Below are 23,544 nucleotides of genomic sequence, written 5' to 3'. Positions count from 1 at the left end.
AGGGAAGCTTGAAAGAAACCATCTCCAACTCAAAATACTGGGGATTAAATGGGACCTTGCAGGGGCTGGGGATTTAGCTCAGTGGTTCTGCCACCTGCATCACAAGTGCAAGGACCCGAGTTCAATCCCTGGTACCAAAAAAAAAACAACCCCAAAATCGAGACCTTGCATTTGACAGGCAGGCGGCTGCACCAAGCTAAATCCCTGCCCCCGCCTCATTTTCAATTCCAATATTCAAAATGCCCCTCAAACAAAAGATTTTTCTTAACTACTCTGGTGGCAAAATCTGTTGATCCTCTATCCTCCTGTACTACAAATCAATATTCATGGGTTTCCTTTGGAAATATTTGCATTTGTTATGAGTGCCTGCTTATTATGTATACTGTATGACATTCTCAAATACAAAAATTACTTATTTCCAAAATACTTCTGGTCCCCATGGCTTCAGTGAAGGGATTCGTATACTCTCTACCTGATGGATAGGGCCTTGAAGATGGCCTCTTGCTGAGGTGCAAAGCAGGTAAATGGCTGGAGTTGTGAGCCCAGGTCACCTAACTTGAGAAAACACTGCATTTCCACCCAGCACTGGTCTGCTGAGAATCCAATCCTCAATGTGGGATCTAGGGCCTCAAGCTGGCCCCTGTGGCTTGGGACCAAGACCTGACTCCCACACAAGGCCTGCACATGCTGGTTAGCAGTTTCCACCCCAGCTGCCAGAACCCAGGATATCACAGTTTCTTATACTTGGTCAAGGAAAGCCATGCAGGGTCTGCATGGACATGTGGACGTTAACCAGCCTGTCACGCAGGACTCTCCGAGGCTTTGGGAAGCTGGCTACCACAGTGCCTGGCCCTCAAGCAAGAAGGAGCATGGGAGGTTAGTGGCACACACAGATACCTCCTGCTGCACACCAGGGGCTGGTGACTTGGCCTTCTGCTCTCCAGTAAGGTTCAACTTCGGGCCAGCGGAGCCATGGTCTGCCAGTTCTTGTGGTGGGGCTGGGGAACACTGCTTCTCTGGGGTTTCAGACTCGACCGGAGAGCCCACTTTCTTTGGGGAATCCATTACTTGGGAACCTGGTTTCAAGAGGCCTGGCTCCTGGCCAGAAGGATTCTCCCCCTTCCCAGGAGACTCCTTGCCACGGGGCTTGTGGTTCTTGCCTCGGCCCCGAGACATTAGACTCCGCAGGCCCACTGACAGCTCATCCTTGGCTGCCTCCTTCTTTGTTTCAGGCTTCAGCAGGGTAGGAGGAAGAGGAGGAGGAGGAGGAGGAGGTGGTGGCTTGGGACCAGAGGTTGCCTTTTCTCCTCTCTTGCCTCTAATTGGGTGCTCAGGCGACTTGATCCCCCGGCCTGGAAGCTCCTTGGCACTCCCAATCTCCTCACCAGGCAGGACCTTGCTCACCACCTTTCTTACTACATTCGCCACCCGCTTCCGGGACAGGCCCTGGGTCTCCTCAATTGGGCCTTCTGCTGAGGCAGCTCCCAGGCCATTCATGGCAAGTGTGGGTGCAGGGCTCTTGGCTCTCTGGGAAGTGTCTGAGGGTATTGGGTTGGTGGCAGGCTGAGGACTCCTAGGTGGGCCACCACCGTCCTTGGAGCTGCCTTCTAGCTATAATCACATAAATACAAGGAGATATTAGCATCGATCACACATCCCTGCCCACCCCATGTAAAGGAAGTAAAAGAGTGTCCTCAAGCCTTGGAACAGATCTTCCATTCACCCATCAAACAACACACAGTTCCAAGAGGCTACCTCAGGAAATTATCACTCTATCTTCCAGATAGGACAATGTCATTGAAGAGTTTGGCTTCTCTTTCCCACACAGCTCAATCAGGTACAGCTCTCACCCACTATCTATCCCCAGGCTGAGCAAAGAACTGGGAGGTGCTGGCACAGAGGGCAGAGTCTGCAAGCACTGCAGAGTTACTGGCTTTAAGTCAGGGTAGCAACCAAGACCCTAAGACAGCCAAATCCCATTCCCTCTCATTGTGCACACAGCAGAGATGGAGTGCAGAGAGATCAACAGCCAGGTCCTTCTACCAGTTCCAGCCCTAACTCCAGACTTCCTGATTCTGTAGTTCTAATTCCTTCTACGCAGTGTTCTAGGCAGTCAGACGCAGGGTTAGGCCACCTTGCAGACAGCAACAGACAGATGCTCTTCCTGGCTCCAAGGCAAGCTAAGCTCCACACCCCAACTCCTCTGATCTGCAGCCATTGTGTACCCCTCAACTACAATCTTGAGGGCTGCAGAGACCTAGGAATGGCCACGAAGCAACCACTGCAGCTTCCTTTCTGCCAGCCTCTGTAGTTCTCCTGCAAACCTTCCCATGGTTTAGAGACCTCCTAACTCCCAGAGAACATAGAGGATAGGAGGAGGCAGGTGTGACCCACAAAGGGTTACGTATTCAAGTGGCCATAGCTCCATTCTGTCCTGGTGAAGGCCCTAGTTCATCCAGCCTCCCAGCTTGGGAATACCGGTACCCAGAAGCCAAATGGGAAATGCTGACACTCTCCACCTGGGGCACTCACCCTGCCCCCCTCAAAACCATGAACATGGCTCTTGAATGCACAGGAGCACTAGGATCCATGAAGGTCTGGCTGCCATGCCTGTTGCACGCAGGAAGATGCTCAGAGAGGCAGTGTTGGGAGCTGCTGCCTCTGGCTGCCTTTTGGAGAGGATGTCCCACCTCCTGAGCAGAGCTGAGCCAAGGGCTTTAGTCCAGCCCTTAGCCATAGGGAGACTCTGCTACAGGGATGGTGAGGAGGGGCTTGAAGGCATGCTCTTAATGAGAGCTGGCCTGTGGCCTTAAGGACTGGGCTCTACTCCCTCCCTTTCCCTCTGCTGGCTTTCCTGCCATACCCGAGGATGATGACATGATAGTAATTGTTAATATACTTCTGTGTACCAGGTACTCTTCTAAGCACTTTACATATAATTTTCTCCCTCCCTCCCTCCCTCTCTCTCTCTCTGGCTCCCCTTCATTTAACTCAAACACATCCCTCTGAAATCACAGACTGGCCTTGCAGGACTGTTTATAGATCTGGAGGAAGCCATATTTCCACCTAATTGAATTGTCTAAGGAAGTAGGGGCAGCCAGGATAGCTACCATCTGGAGTAATGAAGCATGGATCTGTTCTGTGATCCAGATTGTCCCAAAGCCATTGGGTACTCCTGCCTATGCATGAACTGCAGCCAACTCTTTACTCTGGACCTGGCTTCTCAGGAATTTTCTCCCAACTCTTGCCTTAGAAGAGTCCAGCTTTATTAAGGGTTTCTAGTTCAAGTCGGTGGGGGCTGGGAACAGAGGGGAGCTGAAGCCAGCCTCAAGGTTGCTGCACCAAGCAGCTGACAGGGTCTTGGAAGAGACAGCAGCAGCTGCAGTGAAATCCCTCTGTGCCCTTGTTTTGTGCCACCCAGAGCAGGCTGAAGAGGCCCAACAGCTGAGCGTGCCTTCCAGTATTCCTGACCTGACACCTAAGCCCCTCCAGCCTAAGGGGGTTTGGGAAACCAGAACTGAAGGTAGGCAAGTAAAAGGGAGTGGAGGGCAAGCCTCAAATATCTTGGCTTTCCCATTTTTTTCATATACCCCAGGCTGATGCCACGTACACTATACTATATGCCACTTTACAGGCATTCCCTCTGTCTACGCCACACTGTAAGGGGCCCCTGGGTTCTCCATGGAACTGCTCATAAGTTAGTCTAGGGCTGGTAAGGCAGGGGTAAGGCCTACCCACCCAGACATACATACACACAGGCATCTTGGAAAATCACTTACAGCCCCTTCCTCCTTGGCAGGAGGGCCAGGCTTTGGCAGAGTTTTGTCCTCCTCTTTAACCTGAGGGAGCAGACAAAGAAGTCATTGGCAGGTCAGGCCTGGAAGACCCAGAACTAAAAGGCCAAGAAGAAAACGGGCTTCTCTTTCCCTAGGAGACAACTCCTGAGTTTTCAGCAGTACTGGGACCAGGGACCTGGGCAACAGATTTCCTTTCCAGGGATGAAAACTGCCCAGGGACAACTAAAAAATGAAGAGTCTCTATGGAGGTAAAAATCCAGCACCCTAGTGCTCAGTGATCAGCCACCACGCCCACTGGGCTGTCAGAAGAGATCCACCCATTACTGACATTGTTGTCTTGGTTTTGCATAATAGATAGAAAGATCCTAATTCAATTTATGCTAAACTACAAGAATCATTCCTGTCTCAGACAAGTGGTTTGAACAAAAAGCCCCTAACCTAGTGGCTGACAAGAGGATAACCCCAAGTGTGGGTGACAGCTGGGCCCACAGAATTCAGTGTAGGATGAATGGGTAGCCTCCAGCTTCTAGATCCCATGTGATTTCTCCCTAGCTCAGGGCAGAGTGCCCTTCCCTGCAGACCACAGAGTTCTGGCTTGAGGCAGAGACAGTGATTTAGAAGGCCAGATATTTTCCAATCTCAGGGTCACAAAACTGCTAACGGTGCAGCTGAGGGAGGGAACCCCAAGGTTGGAATGGGATATAAAGGAAGGAAAATGCTTGAGCTCTGTATACTCTGGCCAGGGATTTGTGTTAGAGCTCAGGAGGCAGCTGGCCTGAGTCAGAGAAGAGGTGCAGAGTCAGGGGAAACAACCGATACCACAACTGTCTGGAAGAAAGACAGGCAGTATGGAAGTTTTGAAGGTTCTTTCATTCAGTTCAGAGACTGGCTCAGATGGACTCAGGGTTGGGGATCCAAGTTTGGGAGAGCCTTTTCCTTCAGCCTCACAGCATCTCTCCAGTCCTAGGGGATTTAATTTCTCTTCTTTGCTCAGTCACCCAGGCCTGTTACCAACCCCACCCCATCTTCAGCATGTTCTTTTCCTGAACAATGTGGGTAGGAGCCTGGGTGAAAAGTCCTTGAATCCCAATGGCAAAGATACTTAGAAACATTTAGAATCTACTAACTACTCAAGGGACTCACCATTTTTAAACAGGTCCCTGCTTACTTTTTTTGTTTTGTTTTTTGAGATGGGGTCTCACTGTGTATTTCAGTAGGCCTTGGACTCACTATGTAGCCCAGGCTGGCCTTGAACTCAGTGATTCTCCTACCTCAGCTACTTGAGTGCTGAGATTATAGATGTGTGCCACCATACCCAGCTCCCTGCTCAATTCTGAGCTGCAGTTAACAGTGCCAGGGGCACCAGCCAGCCTGACAACCACTGCAGTTTTAAAGCTGAATCTTGACCACAAAGTTAAGGTCAATGAACACAAGCTTCAAAGTTAGTTCAGAGTATCCCACTACTTTAGAAACTGGGGTTGGTGCAGTGAAAGGGAAGGGCGGGGGCTGGTGGTGAGGGAATGAAGAGCAGCTAGGTCAGCACCCCCGTCCCAGGGATCACACCATGCACAACCCCCCCGACAACCCTGCACACAGGTTAGAGGATAACAAGTGTCTGCAAACCACACAAACACACACACACACACACACAGAGTAATTACTACAAACAGTGCTGTTAGCTCAGGTTCAGGAATGGCCCAAATTCCAAGTTAATTCTGTGTCCTTCACCAGCTCCAAATCTGTCCTCCCTTCAGTGCCTTAGATTTAGGATCTCAAACGTCTGGCCCAAGGTGAAGCACTGGGGAGAATGCTAGTTGCCCCCCGAATTGTCTGGGACACTGGGACCAGCTCTGAGCTCAGCTCTGGATTTAGCTTCAGCCTGACTCATTGCCCCCTCCCCCAACGTAAAGGCTCGGGCTGCTGTAGGTCATTGCCCAGTCAGGGACTGTGTGCACGCACAAAGGCACGCCCAGGTCTGCAGCAGCCTGAATAACTCTCTGAACCCAGGCACCAACTGGCCTGGTTCCTCCTACTTGGGCCCCGTTCTCCTACTACTTCAGCCCCCAGACTTTGGGAGGCCCAGTTCCAGAGGCCTCAGAGCCAAGCCTTTCCTAGCAGCCCCTCCACAGCAACGGGTACATGGTCCCAAGGGTGAGTCAGAGTAACAGCGGTGGAAGGTTGTGGAGGGGTTAACTTGGAGGGGCACCAGTGGGACAAAAGGCTCAGCTTGCTAGAGGTGGAGCTCAGAGGAGGGACATGACTCAGCGCAGGAGCCCCTCAAATCACCAGCCCCTAGATCCTCCTTCCTCCAAATGTGAATGCATGCCCGTCATTCTCTAGCTCCCGAAGCTCCTATACCATAAGCTGGTCTCTTGCCTGCAGACACACCAAGCCAAACACACAGGGGGAATAAAAGACTTTGAAATCCAACTTTCCTTTTGCTCCCAGAAGGCGAACCTTGATGAAAAGGCCATGGTGCTGAAGGCAGCCTGCACCCTGGGTCAGGGAAGAAGTAAGGGTGGGGTCTCTCAGGGACTCGAAGTCTTCCTAAAGGCCAGGACCTGCCAGGACACACACTGTGGGCAACAAGAGGGAAGGAGGGATAGGTTGGAGGAGCAGGGATTACAAAACTCAAAGGGTAAAAACAAAACAAAACAAAACAAAATTCAAGGAGTCAAGAATAAACAGGAAAGTGAAGGTAAGGTGGGTATAGAACAGAGAACTTTCTATCAGTGGAAGCTGTGTCCCCTCAAATAAGCCACTCTCCCTCTCTTGGCCTCTCTGGAGAATTAAGGGATAGACTAGTTTAGAAAATGGCTACAGTCCTTTCCAGGTCGAGTACCCAGGAGTCTGGGTGGGGAGAGCCACTGGAGCCCTTGACACCCAGGAAGGAGATTAAGGAAACTGCTCCAGAAACCCCAGTAACTCTGCCTTCCATCTATAACCCACAATTACCCACTGGGGCAAGAGGCTGGAGAACTGTAAAGCTTCCCCATCCATGGCTTAGAAGGCAGAGGTGGTCCTCTCAAAAACCAGCAGTCAGAAGTGTTTCCAGGCCATGCAAATGTGTCATCCAAAGAATCAGTTCAGTTTAGTGGAATTTAAGAACTGGTCTTTTATTACAGCTTGTAATGAGTGAACATTTAAAAATTAGAGAAGTTTTTATTTTCAATTTCTTTTTCCAGTGCTGGAGATCAAACACAGGGCCTCCTACATGCTAGGAAATCTTTCTACCCCTGAGCTATGCCCCCAGTCCTCAAATATGTTTAATTGGCTTTGTTGACTTCTGTCTTACTACTCAATCAATATGCTAGAGTCTTGAAGTTGGCATGTTTGATTAGCTCATCTGCTCTTTGATCTCTTGTTCAAGGTTTCCTACTTGTCCAGGCAGGTCCCCTCCAGCCCAGCAGGACACAGACCACTGACATCAGCCATTCCTCTGCATCCACTGTTCCTTCTGAGCTTCTCTCTGAACCCAAGTGTGGGCTTCTCCCAGAGGAAATTTTTATGCAGAATGGCCTGGATATCTTTCCTCTGTTCTTTGTCACTGGACTTTAACTAAGCTTTATTAAGGGTCAAAAGCAAGCTACCATTATCCAATGCAAAACAGGAAGGGACTCAGGTCCCAAAGGTGGTGGCAATTTCTCTGTAACAGAGAAATTGCTTTGTGCGGCAGGGGTGCCTGGAGCCAAGGCCTCTCTTCACTGACCTGTTCCTTCTCTAGAGATTTCAGCCATTTCCACCAACAACATTAAGTATCAGATATAGAACGCCTACAGTAAGGGCCCTGTACAAGGTATTTAACATAGATTTTCTAATAAAAGTATTACAACCATCCCATGACATGGGAATTATTAGTATTTCTACTTTACTAATGAGGAGAACTCTAAGACGGAGACTTTGTCACAAACCTAGTAAGTGGTAGAATTTGGATTTGAATGCATGTTGGTCTGACTCCAAGGCCTGTGCTACTTCCTTAGCAGCCCATCTTTTCCGATATGATAGGCAGGCACCAGGGTCCAAGTCACCCTTAGTAGCTGAATCTGGTGGGTATACTTCATTAGCACTGAGGTCCAAGAGATTCGGGCTGAGCCAAAGCATGGGCTGATAGTGTGGTGGTGCTCACCAAAGCCCAACTTTTCCAAATTGAGTTTTTGGACTTGCAGAGGGAAATCCTAGCCATGACCCTAGCACTCTGGAACTCTGGCCACTTCTCTCTGTGGTGCTTCTGACCTCTTTACTTGAGAGAAGGGAAGAAAAATCAACACTTACTGAATAGTTACTAAGAGCCAGGCACAGGGGTAAGCTTTCACACTTGACTCTCATTTAATACTTACTTTCTAGATAAGGAACAGAGAGGGTAAAATGCCCAGAGGCCCACAGCTAATACATGGCAGAGCTGAGATTCACAATCAGGATGGATCTTGGTGAGCTGTACAGGTGATTGTGTCATTCCCAGCATGTGATTTTTTTCACAGGCAGGACTGTATCTTACCCATCACAGTGTAGGCACTTAACAAATGTTTGCTGCGTAATAGGGCTAGAATGGGGGTTCTTTCCCCAAACCTCGTTCCTAGCTTGTCTCTTCCCCCAATATAAACCAGAGAGAAAAACACTTGCCCATCCTGATTCCCAGAGGAGTGCTACAACCAAAGGAAGGGCAATCTTTAAATTTAGCAACAGAAATAGATAGTAAACTCAATGCCATGTGATTAGAGGGAGTGCAGGGACATTCTGAAAGTTCTTAGCAGCAGCTTTGTGTACAATAACAGCTACAAAATGTATCATTCTCTGGCCTAGTCGTTCCATTGTCAGGGATGTAAATCCAATCAGTTGACTTAAAGAAATAAAGAGAAGACCCACAAACCCATGCAAACATATTTACAGATGCATCCCATATAACAGCCCCAAACTGGAAACAACCCAAGTGCCTAGACTCAGCAACTGGTTAGGTAAACTACAACCTTCCAGTCCGTTTGTTACATTTCCATTTAAACTGACAAATATGTGGACTGTGCAACCACATGGAAAACTCCACATATAATAATATCAATTTTAAAAAACTAGAACCTAAATAGTATATAAATGGTGACTATAATGATCTTAGAAACTGCGTGAATTAGACACAATAGAGAAACTTGGTATTTATTCTGTTATGCATTTGTTACTTACTGCTTACTTTTATTGCAAAGATGGCTAAGTAGTCAATAAAAAAGAAAAAACAAAGGAGATAATAGCTTGAAGCATTTGTTCTCAAAGAAGAGAAATCTAAAAAATGTGCTGAGGGGCCACCTATCTACCCAGAAGCCTCTGCCACTCAGGGAGCAGGGCCAGGCTGGTGGCACCAGTACCAACAACCCTCATTTAATGTGCCATCCTCTGTGCCTTCCACAGGAGGAAACAGGGACACAAATGTCCCCTGGAGAATAATTCTGCCCACTGGGCTCCTGGGGCCTCAAACCTCAGCCTGCGTGTATCAAGGCCCCAAGTGTCTAAGCCAGACATTTGGAAACTGCATGCCCTCAAGAGCACTGGGTAACCCCAAGAGACAGTACCTAGAAGGAGCCAAGATGTCACCAGTGGCCAAGGCCACTTCCCAGCCTTTCTCTTTTGCCAACAAAGGCAACATTAGGCCTTCTTATTCTGAGGAGAAAGGCAGAGGATTCTTTATTCCCATTTTGAGGCATTGAAGGCAGCTCTCTGAGACCCTTAACCTGTCAGGCCCAACCTAGTATGGTACTAAATTATCTAAGGAAAGTAGTGGGGGAAGAAATGAAGAAGAGAATAACAGAAATACTAGCAATAACAGGGGGTTTTGTTTGTTTCTTTGTTTCGTAGTGCAGGAGATTGAAACTGGGGCTATAAGTATGGTAGCAAGAATTGTACCACTGAGCTGGGGAGGTGGTGCATACCTGTTTTCCTAGCCCTCAGAAGGCTGAGGCAGGAGGATTGCTGTAAGTCTGAGGCCAGCCTGGGCTACACAGTGAGTTCAAGGCCAGCCTGAACTACACAATGAGACCCTGTCTCAAAAGAAAAAAAGAAAAAAATTGTACCACTGAGCTAAACCTCCACCTCCAGCTGTTTATCTTTATTGAGCATTTACTATGTACGAAGCACTGTGCTGAATCCTTATATGCATTATCCCATTGATTTTTCATGATATACCTCTGAAATAGACACAGCATGAATCCTACTTGATAAATGAGCAACAGAAGCTTTAGAAGGTCAAGTGACTTGCCCAAGGCCTCATAGCAGCAAGGGGCAGATCTGGTGCCACACCCACGTCTAGTGACAGCCTGTAAAGCTCACTCTAGGGGAAGGAAGTGAGCCCTGCACCAATCTGCTTTGCTCACCTGCACTGTGGTCCTCATGCACATCAGTTGTCAGAACAGTAATGTGGATAGAAAGGAAGGGTTTCCAAAGGCAACATGACCTGAACACACTTATGTAGAGCTGCTGGAGAGGAAGGGGAAGCTCTGCAGGGAGGGACGCGAAGGCCATGGTGACAGCCAGAGGAGGGGGAGAAGAGCTTGGCAGGGACACTCTGCCCTTTCAGTTCAGTCTTCAGCCAGAACCTCCCCCACCAGGCAAAACAGAAAGCAGCAGAGTGCCCTCCGTCACTGCTAGGCAGCCCAAAGGAAGCAGGTGCACTGGAATGACTTCCTGCTGCCACTGCAGTTGCAGAAGGGCCAGGGTTTCCTCCTCCAACGGCTGGGCCTGATGGAGGTCTCCCCTCCCTGGAGATATGCACTGCCCTTCTGTGTGCTATCTGTTTGGCTATAATCACGTATGACCCTGACTCTGTAAGGGACCTGGTTCTGGTGTCCCAGGGAGCAGAAGGGGGTGAGGAGTAAGACCAGAAAATACCACCTCTCAGGGTGAGTGCTCCTTCCGGCCCCACCCCTACTCTGCCCACACACACCTCGACACTGGTGCCAGCTTGGAGGCAGGGGCAGGGCAGTCCCTGGGCACAGAGATTCATGGGTACATCTGAGATTCTTGATACACCTCCACACTAGGCCAACCCACATACTCTGCCAACTGCTGACTCAACTGAAAATCTTATCCTTGGTGGCTGGGGAACGGGATAGACTGGGAGGCCACTACGTCTCTCCTCACTTGCTTTTTAAAGGGACTTACTACTTTAAAATAATCATTGCTTAAATAAAAAAAGAGACTTACAGGCAGTCAGGGAACCCTGGGATGCCATCTCTGCCCCTTCCAAATATCCTGGGCATAGGAATAGAAGAAGCTATGCTGGGTCTCTTCTTGGGGACAGTGAGAAGCGGGGGTATCCCTGTCAACTCCAAGGGTCATCGTCCTCCTTTCTGGCCAGAAGGAAGCAGGAGAGAGGGCTACTCCAGAAACCCAAAGCAGGGACAAGACCTACAGAGGCCTGGGGGTGCTGGGATCCATGTTCAAAGGAACCACGTTCCAAAAAGCACCAATGGTTTATGGGAAAGGCATATCGCAGCTTGTGGGCGGCAGATGCAGTCCCAGGAACCTGAGGTTTAGAAGACAGTGCCCCCTCCAAAGCTCTCAAACTCATAAGTCAGGCTTAGGATATTGCTCACCTCTGAGAGGTTTTAAGGCTGCCAGGGGTGGGCAGTGCCCTTCCTACCAAGAGGAGCCCCAAGGAGCCCCACCCCTTTGTCCCCACCTACTTTAGCCACATCCAGGGAAACCACAAAAGGCCCCTCCTTTCTTAAATGAGGACATAGCATAAAAATCCTGGGGCATTTCTGGGGTATAGGGGTCAGAGGAACACTCACCCGCATGTCCTAGCCTGGAGCAGCCTAGAGCAGGGAGTCTCCTCTGGCTGCTGCTCCGTTAGCCGCTCAAAATAGCTCGGGCTGCGGCCCCGCCCCTGGTCCCCTCCTTCTCCTCAGGCCCCTCCCAACACAGCTGCCCAACCCTGGCGGAACCAGTGGAGAGAAGAGCCCTGAGGATTGCGGACACCAGGTATGTGGAGCGAGAGGGAATGTGGCAGGGAAGGAGGAGACTCTTAGAGTAAGGGCATGGAATGAGGGGCAGACAGTGCTACAGGGTTAGGGGCAAGTGACAGGGAGGGTGGCTCTTTCTGACACACACCCAGGCTCCTGGACAGCTGAGCTGATATGGCCCCTAAAAATAGCAGAGGAATTTGAGACCTGCAGACCCCGGCCCCACAGACCAAGATCGAGCCAAACATATGCACGTTCACACACACACACACACACCATCAGCATGCATGAACACTCAATAAACAGCACAGTGTTCTGAAGCACACACAAGTCATAGGCCTACTACGGCCATCTAATCACTGCAGCACAGGACAAGACTAACGTCACATCTAATACCACACAGCGGGCCCACCGCAGGAGCAGAGACTACAAAATCACTGTCACTACCTTACTGTGGGGACATGGAGGAATCAATTTCTGTCTACACAGCAAAACACCCATCACACACACACACACACACACACATCCACCCAGTGGCTGCAATGTGGGGACATGGAGGAATCAATTTCTGTCTACACAGCAAAACACCCATCACACACACACACACATCCACCCAGTGGCTGCACAGGCTGAGAGGAAGGTGGGGGGGTGGGGCATAGCCTTGCAGACACCGGAAACCGTGGGTGTCTGACCAGTAAGAGCAAAGAGCCAGTGCTCTTCAAGACAAATAGGGCTGGCTGTAGTTAGCACCACAGGATACCCAGATCAGGGCTCGGGTCCCATGGCGTGGGGGGCTGAAATAGGAGTTAGGAGCAGGATGGAAAAGACAGGATCTGCAAGTCTCAGGAGTTGTCAGCTCTGAAGAAAGGAAGAGTCACTGCCTGCCTTTTCCTCGACAGGAAGAGAGAGAGAGAGAGAGAGAGACAGAGAGAGAGAGAGAGAGAGACAGAGAGAGACAGAGAGAGACAGAGAGAGAGACAGAGACAGAGTGCGAGCTTGTGAGTGGGTCCTGAAATTAGTATTACTTTCTTCAGGAAGACACTGGGAAGCACTGCCAAAGAGACCAAAACTCAGCTCTCCTCTAGTGAGACACTGTAGAAGTTACCTAGTCACACGATCACACACAGGTTATTAGGACATGGTGCATTTGCCTCTGCTTTCAGGGGAGTTTTATATTTTCCCAAGCAGGTCACCTGGTCCCTCTGGGTACCAGCACAGTGTCATAAGTTTCTGCATCCCCTAGGCTTTCTTAGCACAGTGGTATCAACTGCAACTGCTCACTGAAAGCCCCTGAAGGACTTCAAAAATATTGATGCTGGATCCCACCTTTTCTCGTCACAATTTCTAATTGGTAGGAGAGGGAGACCTGGGCACCGGGAGTTTTAAAAACTGCCCACGTGATTCTTATGTGCAGCCAAGGCTGAGAATTGCTTGACTCTAAGGTCAGTATAAGGCCCAGCACAGGTGTGCCTATTCATTTCATGAACTGAGTGAAAGAATGACTTAGCTGCATGACCATAGGCAGGTGTCTTAAATTTCCATAAGATAAGGATTATTCTTATACAGATGCTTAACCCAATCAATATGAAGCAGGTATGGAACTGCTGTAAAGAGCTTTGGTTAACAAAGTTAGTCTCCAAACCAGCAGTATAGGCATCACCTGAAGACTTTAGAAATGCAAACACAGGGCCTCAGCGCAGGTCTGCTGAATCAAGAACTCCATGTGGGTCCCAGCATCTGCGGCTTAACCAGGCTTTGAGGTGCTTCTGATGCACAGTAAGTGTGAGAACCAAAACTTGAAAAGAATTATCCTTAGTGTATCGCAGCTGAGGGTACCACATCTTGACAGCCAGACTGCCTGGTTCAACCATGGTTTTTCCTCATAAAACTACACGACTTAACCTCTCATCAGTTTCTTCATCTGTAAAATGGGAAAACTAACAGCACCTTCCACACAGGACTGTTGTAAAGGATGAAAGAATTATTGAACATAAAGCTCTAAAATATTGTTTTAACTATTACTGTCTACTCTAGATCATGGGAGGGGAACCTTAAGCAAAATTTACAGATAACTGACACCTACCACTTATAACGGGCAAAATATTTTCTATTTTAAATAGCTTTCTAATTCCATTATTATATATAGTCATAAAAGAGACAAATATTTTATACTCTCTACTTTAAGTAAAACACTCTAAACTCATCTCAAAGATCGCAAACTCAGCTTCCCCTGGTTCACCCAATCCAATGTCACACTAACCTATAATGAAGGCCATGCCGACCCCACTGAGATGACTCCTGACCTCCCAGCCTGACTACAGCAACCTGGCTTCTGCCCCATCATTGCTCAAGGACTCTCAGAGGCACCAGCCCCTTCCTAGGTACCACAGCCGACCTGAAATCTCCAATGTGCCCGTATGAAGAAGGTCAGGTGTCTTTCACCACTGAATATTTTACTTTTTCATGCTTTTTTCCCCAAGATATCAGGCTATCAGCTGTCACTTGCCTGACAGTGTGCAGCCAGTCTCAAGCAGTCTCACTTCCTACTAATATGTTATTTGTGCCAAGGGCTAGAAAAGCAGACAACTAGGCCTCATAAAAGAGTGTCCAAAAGAGAACAAGTGGGTGTCAGTGAACCTTCAGGTTCTCCCATGAGTGAAGGGCCTGGGCTTTCACACAAGGACTTAGTGTCTACTATTGTAGCAGCTAAGAGCCTTCTAGGCCCACTGTCATTCAGCAGTGCTTCAGAAGATGACTTCTGAGTGACTGCAGTGTCTGTCACTTTATCTTTCAGTCTTGTTCTGAGTACTAGTAACCATGTGCCCCTCCAAACCTCTTCTCTATTTAGATGACTAACTCCTGCCATTTCTCTCTCAGATGCACCTTTACCAAGGGAGATCATCTCAAACCAGTTTTACTTCCCCTAGGGGAAAGGGCAAGCTCCTGTCAGAGGGGGAAGCCCAAGGCCCCAGCAGGCCGTTCAGCTTCACATTCCCCACAGCCAGCTCATCTGCTGCTCTAAGGCGGGTGCTATTTTGGCATGATTCACATCTTCACTGACCCTCAGAATGACTCTGGGGGCCATGTGGGCGATTCCCAGCCAGCCAGGTCACCCCAGGCCCCCCTACCTGCTTCCAGGAACAAACAGCCCCTCCTAGCACTTTGTTTCCTCACTTCTCCTGGCTCTCACTCCTTTTCTTCTCTCAGGCAGAACTCTCAATATTTCCTACTTATGCCACCACCAGAGCCTTTATCTCCTCCACTTCGCCCAAGCCTCCCCATCCCTGGGGGGCCCATTTGGAATCCATCTTCTTTATAAAGCCTACCCAAGGGTCACCCTGAAATGCAGTGCAAACAGCTGGGAATGGGACTGAATCCTAGTTTGGCCTCCAGATTCTTGCTGTCTGACCTAAAGGAAGATTACTCTACCTCATAAGAATTTCCACTATTTTTGTTTTAAAATAATATGATACCTCACTTAAGGGATTGTTATGAGGGTAGAAAGAACAGTACATGTAGGTTTAGGCAAATTGTCGGTAGTGACTAAATAATTAATATCATTAAATTATTAAAAACCAAGGACTCACTGTTTGCACCTAAACACCTCTCTCTCTCCCTCTCTCTCTCTCTCTCTCCCCCCTCCCCCTCCCTCTGAGTGGTTCTTGATTATATTTAGTGTGGTACTCTATTTTATTTTTCTGAGTACTGGGGATTAAACCTAAAGCTTCCTGCATGCTAGGCAAGTACTCTACCACTGAGCTACATCCCCAGCCCTTTTAACTTGATCTTGAGATAGGATCTCACCAAGGTGCCCAGGCTGGGATGTGGTACTTTATTATATACAGTGGAGTCACACATTATACAGGATTTGATTCTAAAGCTGGTATGTAAGGGACATATAGTGTACAGTCAAAAGCTCCTGAAAATCCCTTAAGTTGCTCATAAAGCATAGTACACGTTGTTTTAGTATGCATTAGTTTCTTTTTATCCATGGTTTCACTTTCTAGTTTCAGTTATCTGAAGTCAACCACAATCTGAAAATATTAAGTAGCAAATTATGGAAACAGATCACATTTTAAACCACACACAGTTATGAGTGTCATGGTATGAAATCTTATACCATCTGATTCTGTCACACCCAGGAAGTGACAGTGTATCCACACTGCATATGCTACCTGCTCATTTAGTGGTTTAGTAGCTCTCCTGGCTATCAAATGAGTCTTGCAGTATTGAAATGTCTGTGTCCAAGTAACCCTTATTCTACTTAATAATGGCTCCAAGGCACAAGGGTAGTGGTGCTAGCAATTCAGATACACCAAAGAGACAAAGTACTTCCTTCAAATGAAAGTCCTTCAGGTGAAAGTACATTCAGATATTTTGAGAGCAGTCACATTTATGTAACTTTTATTACAATGTATTGATAGAGTTGTTCTATTTTATAGTTACTGTCAGTCTCTTATGGTGTCTAATTTATAAATTAAACTTTATACTTAGTATGATGAAAATACATGGTGAATGTTTAAATTAAAAATTGTTATTACAATGAAGGACACATGGCATGGCCATTAATCCCCTTCACTTCAAACATATCCCATCATTCTTGCCAGTTTCTGAAGTAGTTCTGAAAGTCCTCTTTTTTGGGGGGGGTACGGGGGATTGAACTTGGGTCCTTGCGCTTGCAAGGCAGGCCACCGAACCGCTGAGCTAAATCCCTGGCCCTTTTGTTTGCTTGTTTGTTTTAATTTATTGGTACCAGGGATCGAACTTAGGTCCTTGCACTTTCGAGGCAGGCAGTGGAATCACTGAGCTAAATCCCCAACCCATGAAAGTCCTCTTTTGTATCTTTACAAAATGTGATAAAAAATACAGTGAGTGCTGCTGCTGACTATCATCCAACAGAAAAGCAGGCTAATAAAAACAGCATAGAGCACCCTTTTCCACTTTATTCACTCGATCTGGTACCATGTGAATGCCAGCTCTTCCCCAAAGTTAAAACGACCAAGAAAGGTAAACGTTTTGAATCAATTCAGGACATCAAGGCAGCCATGACAGCACAGCTAAAGACATTCACAAAAAAAGGACTGCTTCAGAAAGTAGTGTGAATGGTGGGGTAACTGACTGTGTTTGAAGTGATTGGGAGTATTCTGAGGAGGATCAATGGCCATATGTCTTTTCCTATAATAAATTCAAAATAATTTAAGCATTAAAAAACACTGTATATCTAGGATTTGGGACTAGTCATGTCTTTTTCAAGCATCCACTATAGATCTTGGAACATAGGAGGGTCTCCTGAACTATCTTATATAATATATACCTATAAGAAAGTGTAATGTCAGGCCAGGGATTTGGTTCAGTGGTTCCACCACCCACCTTGCAAGCACAAGGGCCCAAGTTAGAGCCCCAGCACCAAAAAAAAAAAAAAAATCAGAAAGTGTAATGTTGGGCTGGAGATTTAGCTCAGTAGTGCCACCACCTGCCTCACAAGAGCAAGGTCACAAGTTCGATCCCCTGTACCAAAAAAAAGGAAAAAAAAAGTGTAATGTATAGTCATGAACAACATAAAAACATGAGATAATATAATTTTAGACTATAATAATATAGATTCTTAAAATCATACAGTTAAGTTTTTTGAAGTTTGCTGTGCATATGCCATGAATACAGAGCACAAATTAATATTCTGGATGGCAATTAGTTGTTTAAGCCTGTTCTCCCTACCTCCTTTACATCCCATCCCATTCCCCAGTGTGAATCACAGAGCAGGTGTCCAACAAAAATCCACTGATTTACCCAACTGATCTGGAAAGTACATACATAATAAGTTAGTGGAAAAGAATGGGACGTACGGGGACATCCACACGGGGTAACAACTCCAACTACTCTGCTCTCTCGCACTGGTGGCATGGCCGAGCAAAAAGGTCATTGGCCAACCAGAGTGGCTATGCAGACCCGCGGCAGGTCAGACAAGAGACTCTGAGCAGGTATAGGAAGCATTGACGTACACCACTGGCAGTACCATGTAGTGCCTCATGGTGAACATTGTGGAAAAGTACAATGCTTCCTTTTCCATCTTCCCACAACTACTTTGTTTGCTTTTGGAAACTGAGGTTGTTCATGGGGCCCTGCTCAGAGACACAGACAGGGAAGGAAGAAAACAAGATGAATCCTGCTTAGTTCCTGCCTTCCAACCAGCAGAGGAGATAAAAAAACATACTATAAGTGTGTGCTCGGTGTTCCAACAAGGACATCAATGATGGTCTAAGGAAATCAGGGCCAAAGACCTGTCTCAAGAAGAAAAGAAAGACAGAGAATGACAAAGCAGAGTGGGAAAGAAAAGATGTGGACAGTGCATCTGGATAAAATGTAGGATACATAAAGGAGAATTCGAGAGACAAAGCTGAGAAGGAAGCGAGGCAGGAGGAGGTGTTCAGTTGTTCTGTGTATTGTTCCTGCAGCCTGCTGTGCATTCCTCCATCTTCTGAGAACAACTTTTCTATGAAACCCATCCCAGCATGTAATTTGGGCCTGGCCAGTAAAGAATCATAACCCCAGACTTAGGGTTGGTTCACTGAGGGCATGTGACCCGATCAGTATCAAGGATATATAGTGAAACTTTGGGACTATCAAGAGTGAGATTTCTTTTCCCACAAGACCTGAATTTGGGGCTAGACTGTTTTGCCATTACTTCTCTGAGGATTATGCCTGCCTAGATGAGCTGAGAGAACAATCTGGGTCCTGGTCATACTGTGTAAGAAAAAGCTGAGTTCTAGCCCTGGATTTTTCAGATATTTGAGCAAGTGCATTCTTTCTTTTTAAGCCAGGTGAGCTAGACTTTCTGTCACCTGCATTCGAAAGAGGTGTACCTGAGACAAAAACAAGGTAAAAAGTATAAATAAGAAAGCACACAAATACTGAACATACTAGCTAGAAGTCATTTTTCTCACAAAACCCTGAGAGAAAGGGGAATTGTAGACTGGGAAACTGAGTTTTACAGAGTTAAATAATTGCCTATGACCACATAGTAACTGGCAGGGCCTGGATTTGGACTTAAGTGGTTCAGACTTCAAAGCCTCCTCTTTTTACTTACCCAGGGCCTATAAAGGGAGTCACAGTAGGCTTCTGGAGAGTGAAGGGGAATGACTGAACTTGTGTTTCAGGAATGCTGATCTAACAGAAAGATTCAGGGCAAGAGAGAAGGCTAGAAGCAGAAGGACCATGAGAGTCACTGTAATGGCCAGAGGAAAGATAAGAGTCTGCTTAGGATTTTGGCAGAGGATGGCGAAGAAGAGGTGACACAAGACAAAGAATCTTCTACACTTGGTAGCCATTGGGGGAGGATGGATGATGGCAGGAGGGTGGGGGAAAGGAATCAAAGATCCCGAGCTTTCCAGGTTGGAAGTTTAATAGGTCAATGAGGAACAATTATGCAAAAGAGGTATGTCAGATAGAGAATGGTTTAGGTGGAACTTGGAAAACACTGACACTGGAGTTTATTTAATGTCTAATCAACAACGACAAAATACTCTGCTGACCGAATTTGTTCCTGTAGTTCCCCTATAAATCGAAGTTTCTAAAAAATAAAAAGGATATAAATTGCACAGTATTTGTATTATTACTTTGCAGTGTAAAGAATGTCACTGATGGGACTCTTTGGGCCTGGGATTTAGCTCAGTGGTTCCACAGCCTGCCCTGCAAGCGCAAGATCCTGAATTCGATCCTCGGTACCAAAAAAACAAAAAACAAACAAACAAAAAAAACCCAAACACTAATGAGATTCTTTATTTCGGGACACTGAGGAGAGAGTCTAGTTTAAAGTAGTCAGCCTTGGGGTGGGGATTTAGCTCAGTGGTTCTGCTGCCTGCCTGGCAAGCACAAGGACCCGAGTTCAATCCCAGCCCCGCCCCCCCAAAAAAGTACTCAGCGTTCAGGGTTGAAGACCCCTGAAGGCCACTTCCCAAGTGCGGGGTGGGGCTGGGGGTGAGGGGTATTAGGATAGCATAGCATTTTCACCTGTCCTCACAGAAAACTTTAGTGCAGTGCCTTCCGTTTCGCGGGAGGAACTATTTTAATTCCTAGAGTGTGTGTGTGTGTATGTGTGTGTGTGTGTGTGTGTGTAGGAAAGTGTAAGCACATAACTAACTGTTCTCTGATTTTAAATTTTTACTGGCTACTAACAACCGGTAGCCCAAAGCCCAAACCTTTAGCGCCCTCTGCGGTCAAGGTCCATCGCAGCGAACTTCGCCCTGGAGTCAGACCTACCCCTTTCCGCTGGTGCTTCCTTGCTCCGCCCCTTGGCCAGCACATGGGCTAAAGCAGGCTTGGCGCATGCGCCCAGAGCCCCTGGATGCATCGCCCTGCAGGGCCTCTGGAACCCAGCAGAGGGCAGCAGTACCCTTCTTACTGACCCCCCCCTGGTGCCACCTAGGCCCCAGGATTTCACCTTGCCAGGCGGGCCTCTGGGCCCCGCCCCCAGGAGGCGTCCAGGGATCTCGAGGCCTAAGGGGCAAGATGGCCTCTCCGCCTTAGCCGGGAGAAATAATGGTAAGACTAAGCAGGGATAAGCTCCCCACTTTGCTTCACCACCACTGCCTTATCCCTAGCACCTAAGACAGCCCCTGAATATAGTAGGCAATCAATACGTGCTTATTGATGGAATAAAATAAATGAATGAATGAATGAATACTTAAATGTATGGTCTTAAGACTTCAGAGACACCTGTGTCCTGTGTTGTGGGAAGAGGTCCAGGACAAGCAATCGGGTCAGTCCATGGGCATGGGGTGGCCACGCACGGATCAGGGTTCCCTAGGTGGGGACTCCTCTAGTCCTTACATTCTGCTAGCCCCTGTCTTGGCACAGCCAAAGCTTTACTCCAAGCTTAGTGCCACCACAGCATCTCGTGGGCACAGGGCCCAAGAAGGGATACTGAGCTTATCTAACCGTCAAAAACAGAAGTCTGTCCCCAAAGACAAGGCAGTCAGATCCTGGCTGCCCGCAGGGAACACCTGACTGGCAGGTCCAGTAGGCCTGCTGCTCTGTGGCCTCTAAATGTTAGGAATTTTTCATAACCAGTGGGAATTTTCAAATTGCCTCTGATTTGCCAAGCTCCCACAAGGCTCAGAGCCAAGGGCCAGCCTTGCAGATATCTTCCCCAAGCCCTCCACACCCCTGCCCCCAAATCTCACAAAGATTGGGTCACTTCTCATCTACTAAATGTACCACATATACTATATTTCCATCCCACCCACTCTGGCAGACATGTGAGAATGAGCATAATAAACCATTGTTCTCTTTTTCATATAAATAACAACTCTTCTCTATTTCCACAAAAGAATAAAAGAAAGCCAGTTTAGGAGTCAGCCACACTGAAATAAATACGGTATCAATAAAATCTTCCTGGGTGTGAGCGTTGGTGGCCTGTGGCACTTATTCTTAAAGTCAAAGAGGCTCCTTTAGGTGCACCCAGCCCCCCCCAATACTGGACATTCATAAGCATTTGAGGACCTATGCATTTACCTCTGGAGGCCCCTATTGGTTGTGTTTCTAGAAAACTCTGAAATAAAAGCAAAGCACACACAATCAGTCCCCACAGAAGCAGGAGGAAGCAAAAGCTTCTGCTTTGCCTGCCAGCCCTCTGCCCCCACTGGAACGGCCCCGCCAAACCCACTGGACATGTGAGCGCCTGTGTGTAACCAAGCTGGGCAAAAGACATGCTTAGCAAGGTGGGGAAGCACTGCCCCAGTTGTGTGGCACAATGCCAGGGACTTGCTGGCCCTGGGGCATCAGGATTCCAGAGCTGGTAAAGCAGAAAAATTGCCAGAGAGAACAAACCTTCCTTCCTGAGAGGAAAGGGAAATGTCACCATGCCCAGCCTCACCAGGGGGATTACAGGAACAAACAAGTTTCAAGAAAACACCCCCTCCTCTATTTCTTGCTGGGAGTGGTGGAGCTTCGCTGGCAATATGGTAGCTACTAGCAATGGGAGCTATTAAAAAACGAGTTAAAACAATGGGGTACTAGGGCTGGGGATTCAACTCAGTGGTTCTGCTGCCTGTCTTGCGCGCACAATGTCCTGAGTACAACCCCTGGTACCAAAAACAAAACAAAACAAAACGATGGGGTACTTCTCATTAAATTAAAATACAATAAAATTTTAATTTAGTTCCTCAGTCACACTAGCCACCACATCTCTCAGGCTCAGTTGTTCCATGTGGTTCAGCACTGACTATAGAACATTTCCATCTTTGCAACTTGCTGTGTTGGACAGGTCTGGTCTAGAGTTTCCCCCTTCCAGTTTGTCCTAGTCGTTCTTGCCAAAGCCTTGTTTAGGAGGTACCTCTACCTACCCACTGTCCTCTCCCACCCCCACCCCTGAATCTTTTTAGATTCCTGTCCACGTGTCCTGTCTTATTTCCCAGGCCCCAAAAAGAAGTGAGGGAGGGGACTAAAGTCACAATTAACACCCAGCCTGAGAACAGAAGCCAGATGCCATGAGGCTGAAAAGAGCAGACTAAATGGAAGGCTGCCCCCATCCCAAGGCGTCCAGGCTCGGGAGAAAGCCCCTCAGTGCCACACAATCATCCCTTGTTTCCACAGTCTCTGGACCATGCATGGGTAAGACATCTGGAATGTAGTGGCCTGAGGGCTTCCCTAGCACCCGCTGCAGGACTTATCTGATGTTAGTGCTCCAGAGAGAGACGTCCCAGCAGAACCCTGAACAATCAAGGGCAAATAAGGCCAATCAAACCTCGTCCAGGGTAGCATGCCAGGAGTTCTGCCATGGGGCCAGGAGGGCCATAGCTAGACACCTCCCTGTGCAGCCAGCTGGCGGAACCAAGTGAGGAGGGAGAAGAGAGTAACTGACTGGGCATCTGCAGCATACCAGAGAGGCTCAGATAAACTCCACCAGGCCTGGCTGAATGGAAGAGCAAGGCACCACAATGTGGGTCTGAAAGCCAGCATGTCATAGCACAGGGACTCAATCTGATAGGTTTGGCTACAGTAGTTAGGAAATCTGAGCAGCACAGTTGGGGCAAAGATCTTATATGTGATGGAAGGACAGGAGAGCAGACCTAGGAACTGGCAAGTCAGGACTACCTTTCTGTTCTGTGCCTCAGTTCTTGCTTAGCCCTAACCAAAGTGGTGGGCTGTCAGGACCAAGACAATGTAAAAAAAATGCAATAAGGTGTAAAAAGACCCAATCATCCCAAAAAAGATAAGTGTGTGCCAACTGAAAAAAAAAAGGGGGGGGAGAAAAAAGCCCCGTACTCCAAAGATACTGCATCAGCTGAGAATTTGACTAGAGGAAGTCACAATAAAAGCAGCACAATTTGAAATACTGGCATCAAACAAGAGACCAGATTGGAAACTCAGGGCAAAGCCATTCCACTCTAAAAAGACATGTGGCCTTGAGTAAGCTTGGGCCTGTTTCACCATCTCCACCCAAAGCACTTTGGGCAAAAACACCAGCCTGAGGACAAGAGTAAAGGACTCACAGCTGAGTCATTAACAGGCATTGAGCCTGTGGCAATCTTGTGGGTAAATGGTCCATACTGCCAAGCACAGAGGGCTGCCCAAGGTGTCAGAGATGAGTTAATGACCACGATAATGGTACTCATTTTGGAGCCATTACAGTACTCTTTTCCAATTCATGATTCCACTTGCTGCAGTTTTAGCTACCTACAATCAACTGTATTCCAAGAGTGTTAAGTGGAGAATTCCAGAAATAAACAATTCATCCCTTATAAGTAACTTTTATCACAATGAGTGATTGTTCTTACATTACTGTTAATTTATTAGCATGTATATAG

At 47.6% G+C, this 23,544-nt stretch overlaps 1 protein-coding gene across 18 annotated transcripts in view; it reads right to left on the bottom strand.

The window, feature by feature from the left end:
* Window positions 1-23,544, bottom strand: part of Myo18a (myosin XVIIIA) — a 98,068-nt gene that overhangs the window by 50,893 nt on the left and 23,631 nt on the right. The window contains exons 1-4 of one of the 18 annotated variants that reach the window (XM_033762875.1): window positions 11,570-11,622; window positions 6,233-6,373; window positions 3,780-3,839; window positions 898-1,611 (exon numbers count right to left, since the gene is read on the bottom strand). The exons of 15 other annotated variants lie outside the window; for them this stretch is intronic. In XM_033762875.1, the coding sequence (XP_033618766.1) occupies window positions 898-1,611; window positions 3,780-3,839; window positions 6,233-6,271 (813 nt within the window). In that variant the 5' untranslated portion in view covers window positions 6,272-6,373; window positions 11,570-11,622. Of the gene's footprint in view, window positions 1-897; window positions 1,612-3,779; window positions 3,840-6,232; window positions 6,374-11,569; window positions 11,649-23,544 lie in introns of those variants that run through there. 2 more of the 18 variants (XM_010642271.3, XM_033762876.1) reach the window with 2 other exon arrangements.

Source organism: Fukomys damarensis, unplaced genomic scaffold (assembly GCF_012274545.1).
Source record: "Fukomys damarensis isolate Sample0158 unplaced genomic scaffold, DMR_v1.0_HiC HiC_scaffold_13, whole genome shotgun sequence".
In the NCBI taxonomy this organism is placed as follows: Eukaryota; Metazoa; Chordata; class Mammalia; order Rodentia; family Bathyergidae; genus Fukomys; species Fukomys damarensis.
This window is presented reverse-complemented; position numbering and strand designations above follow the sequence as displayed.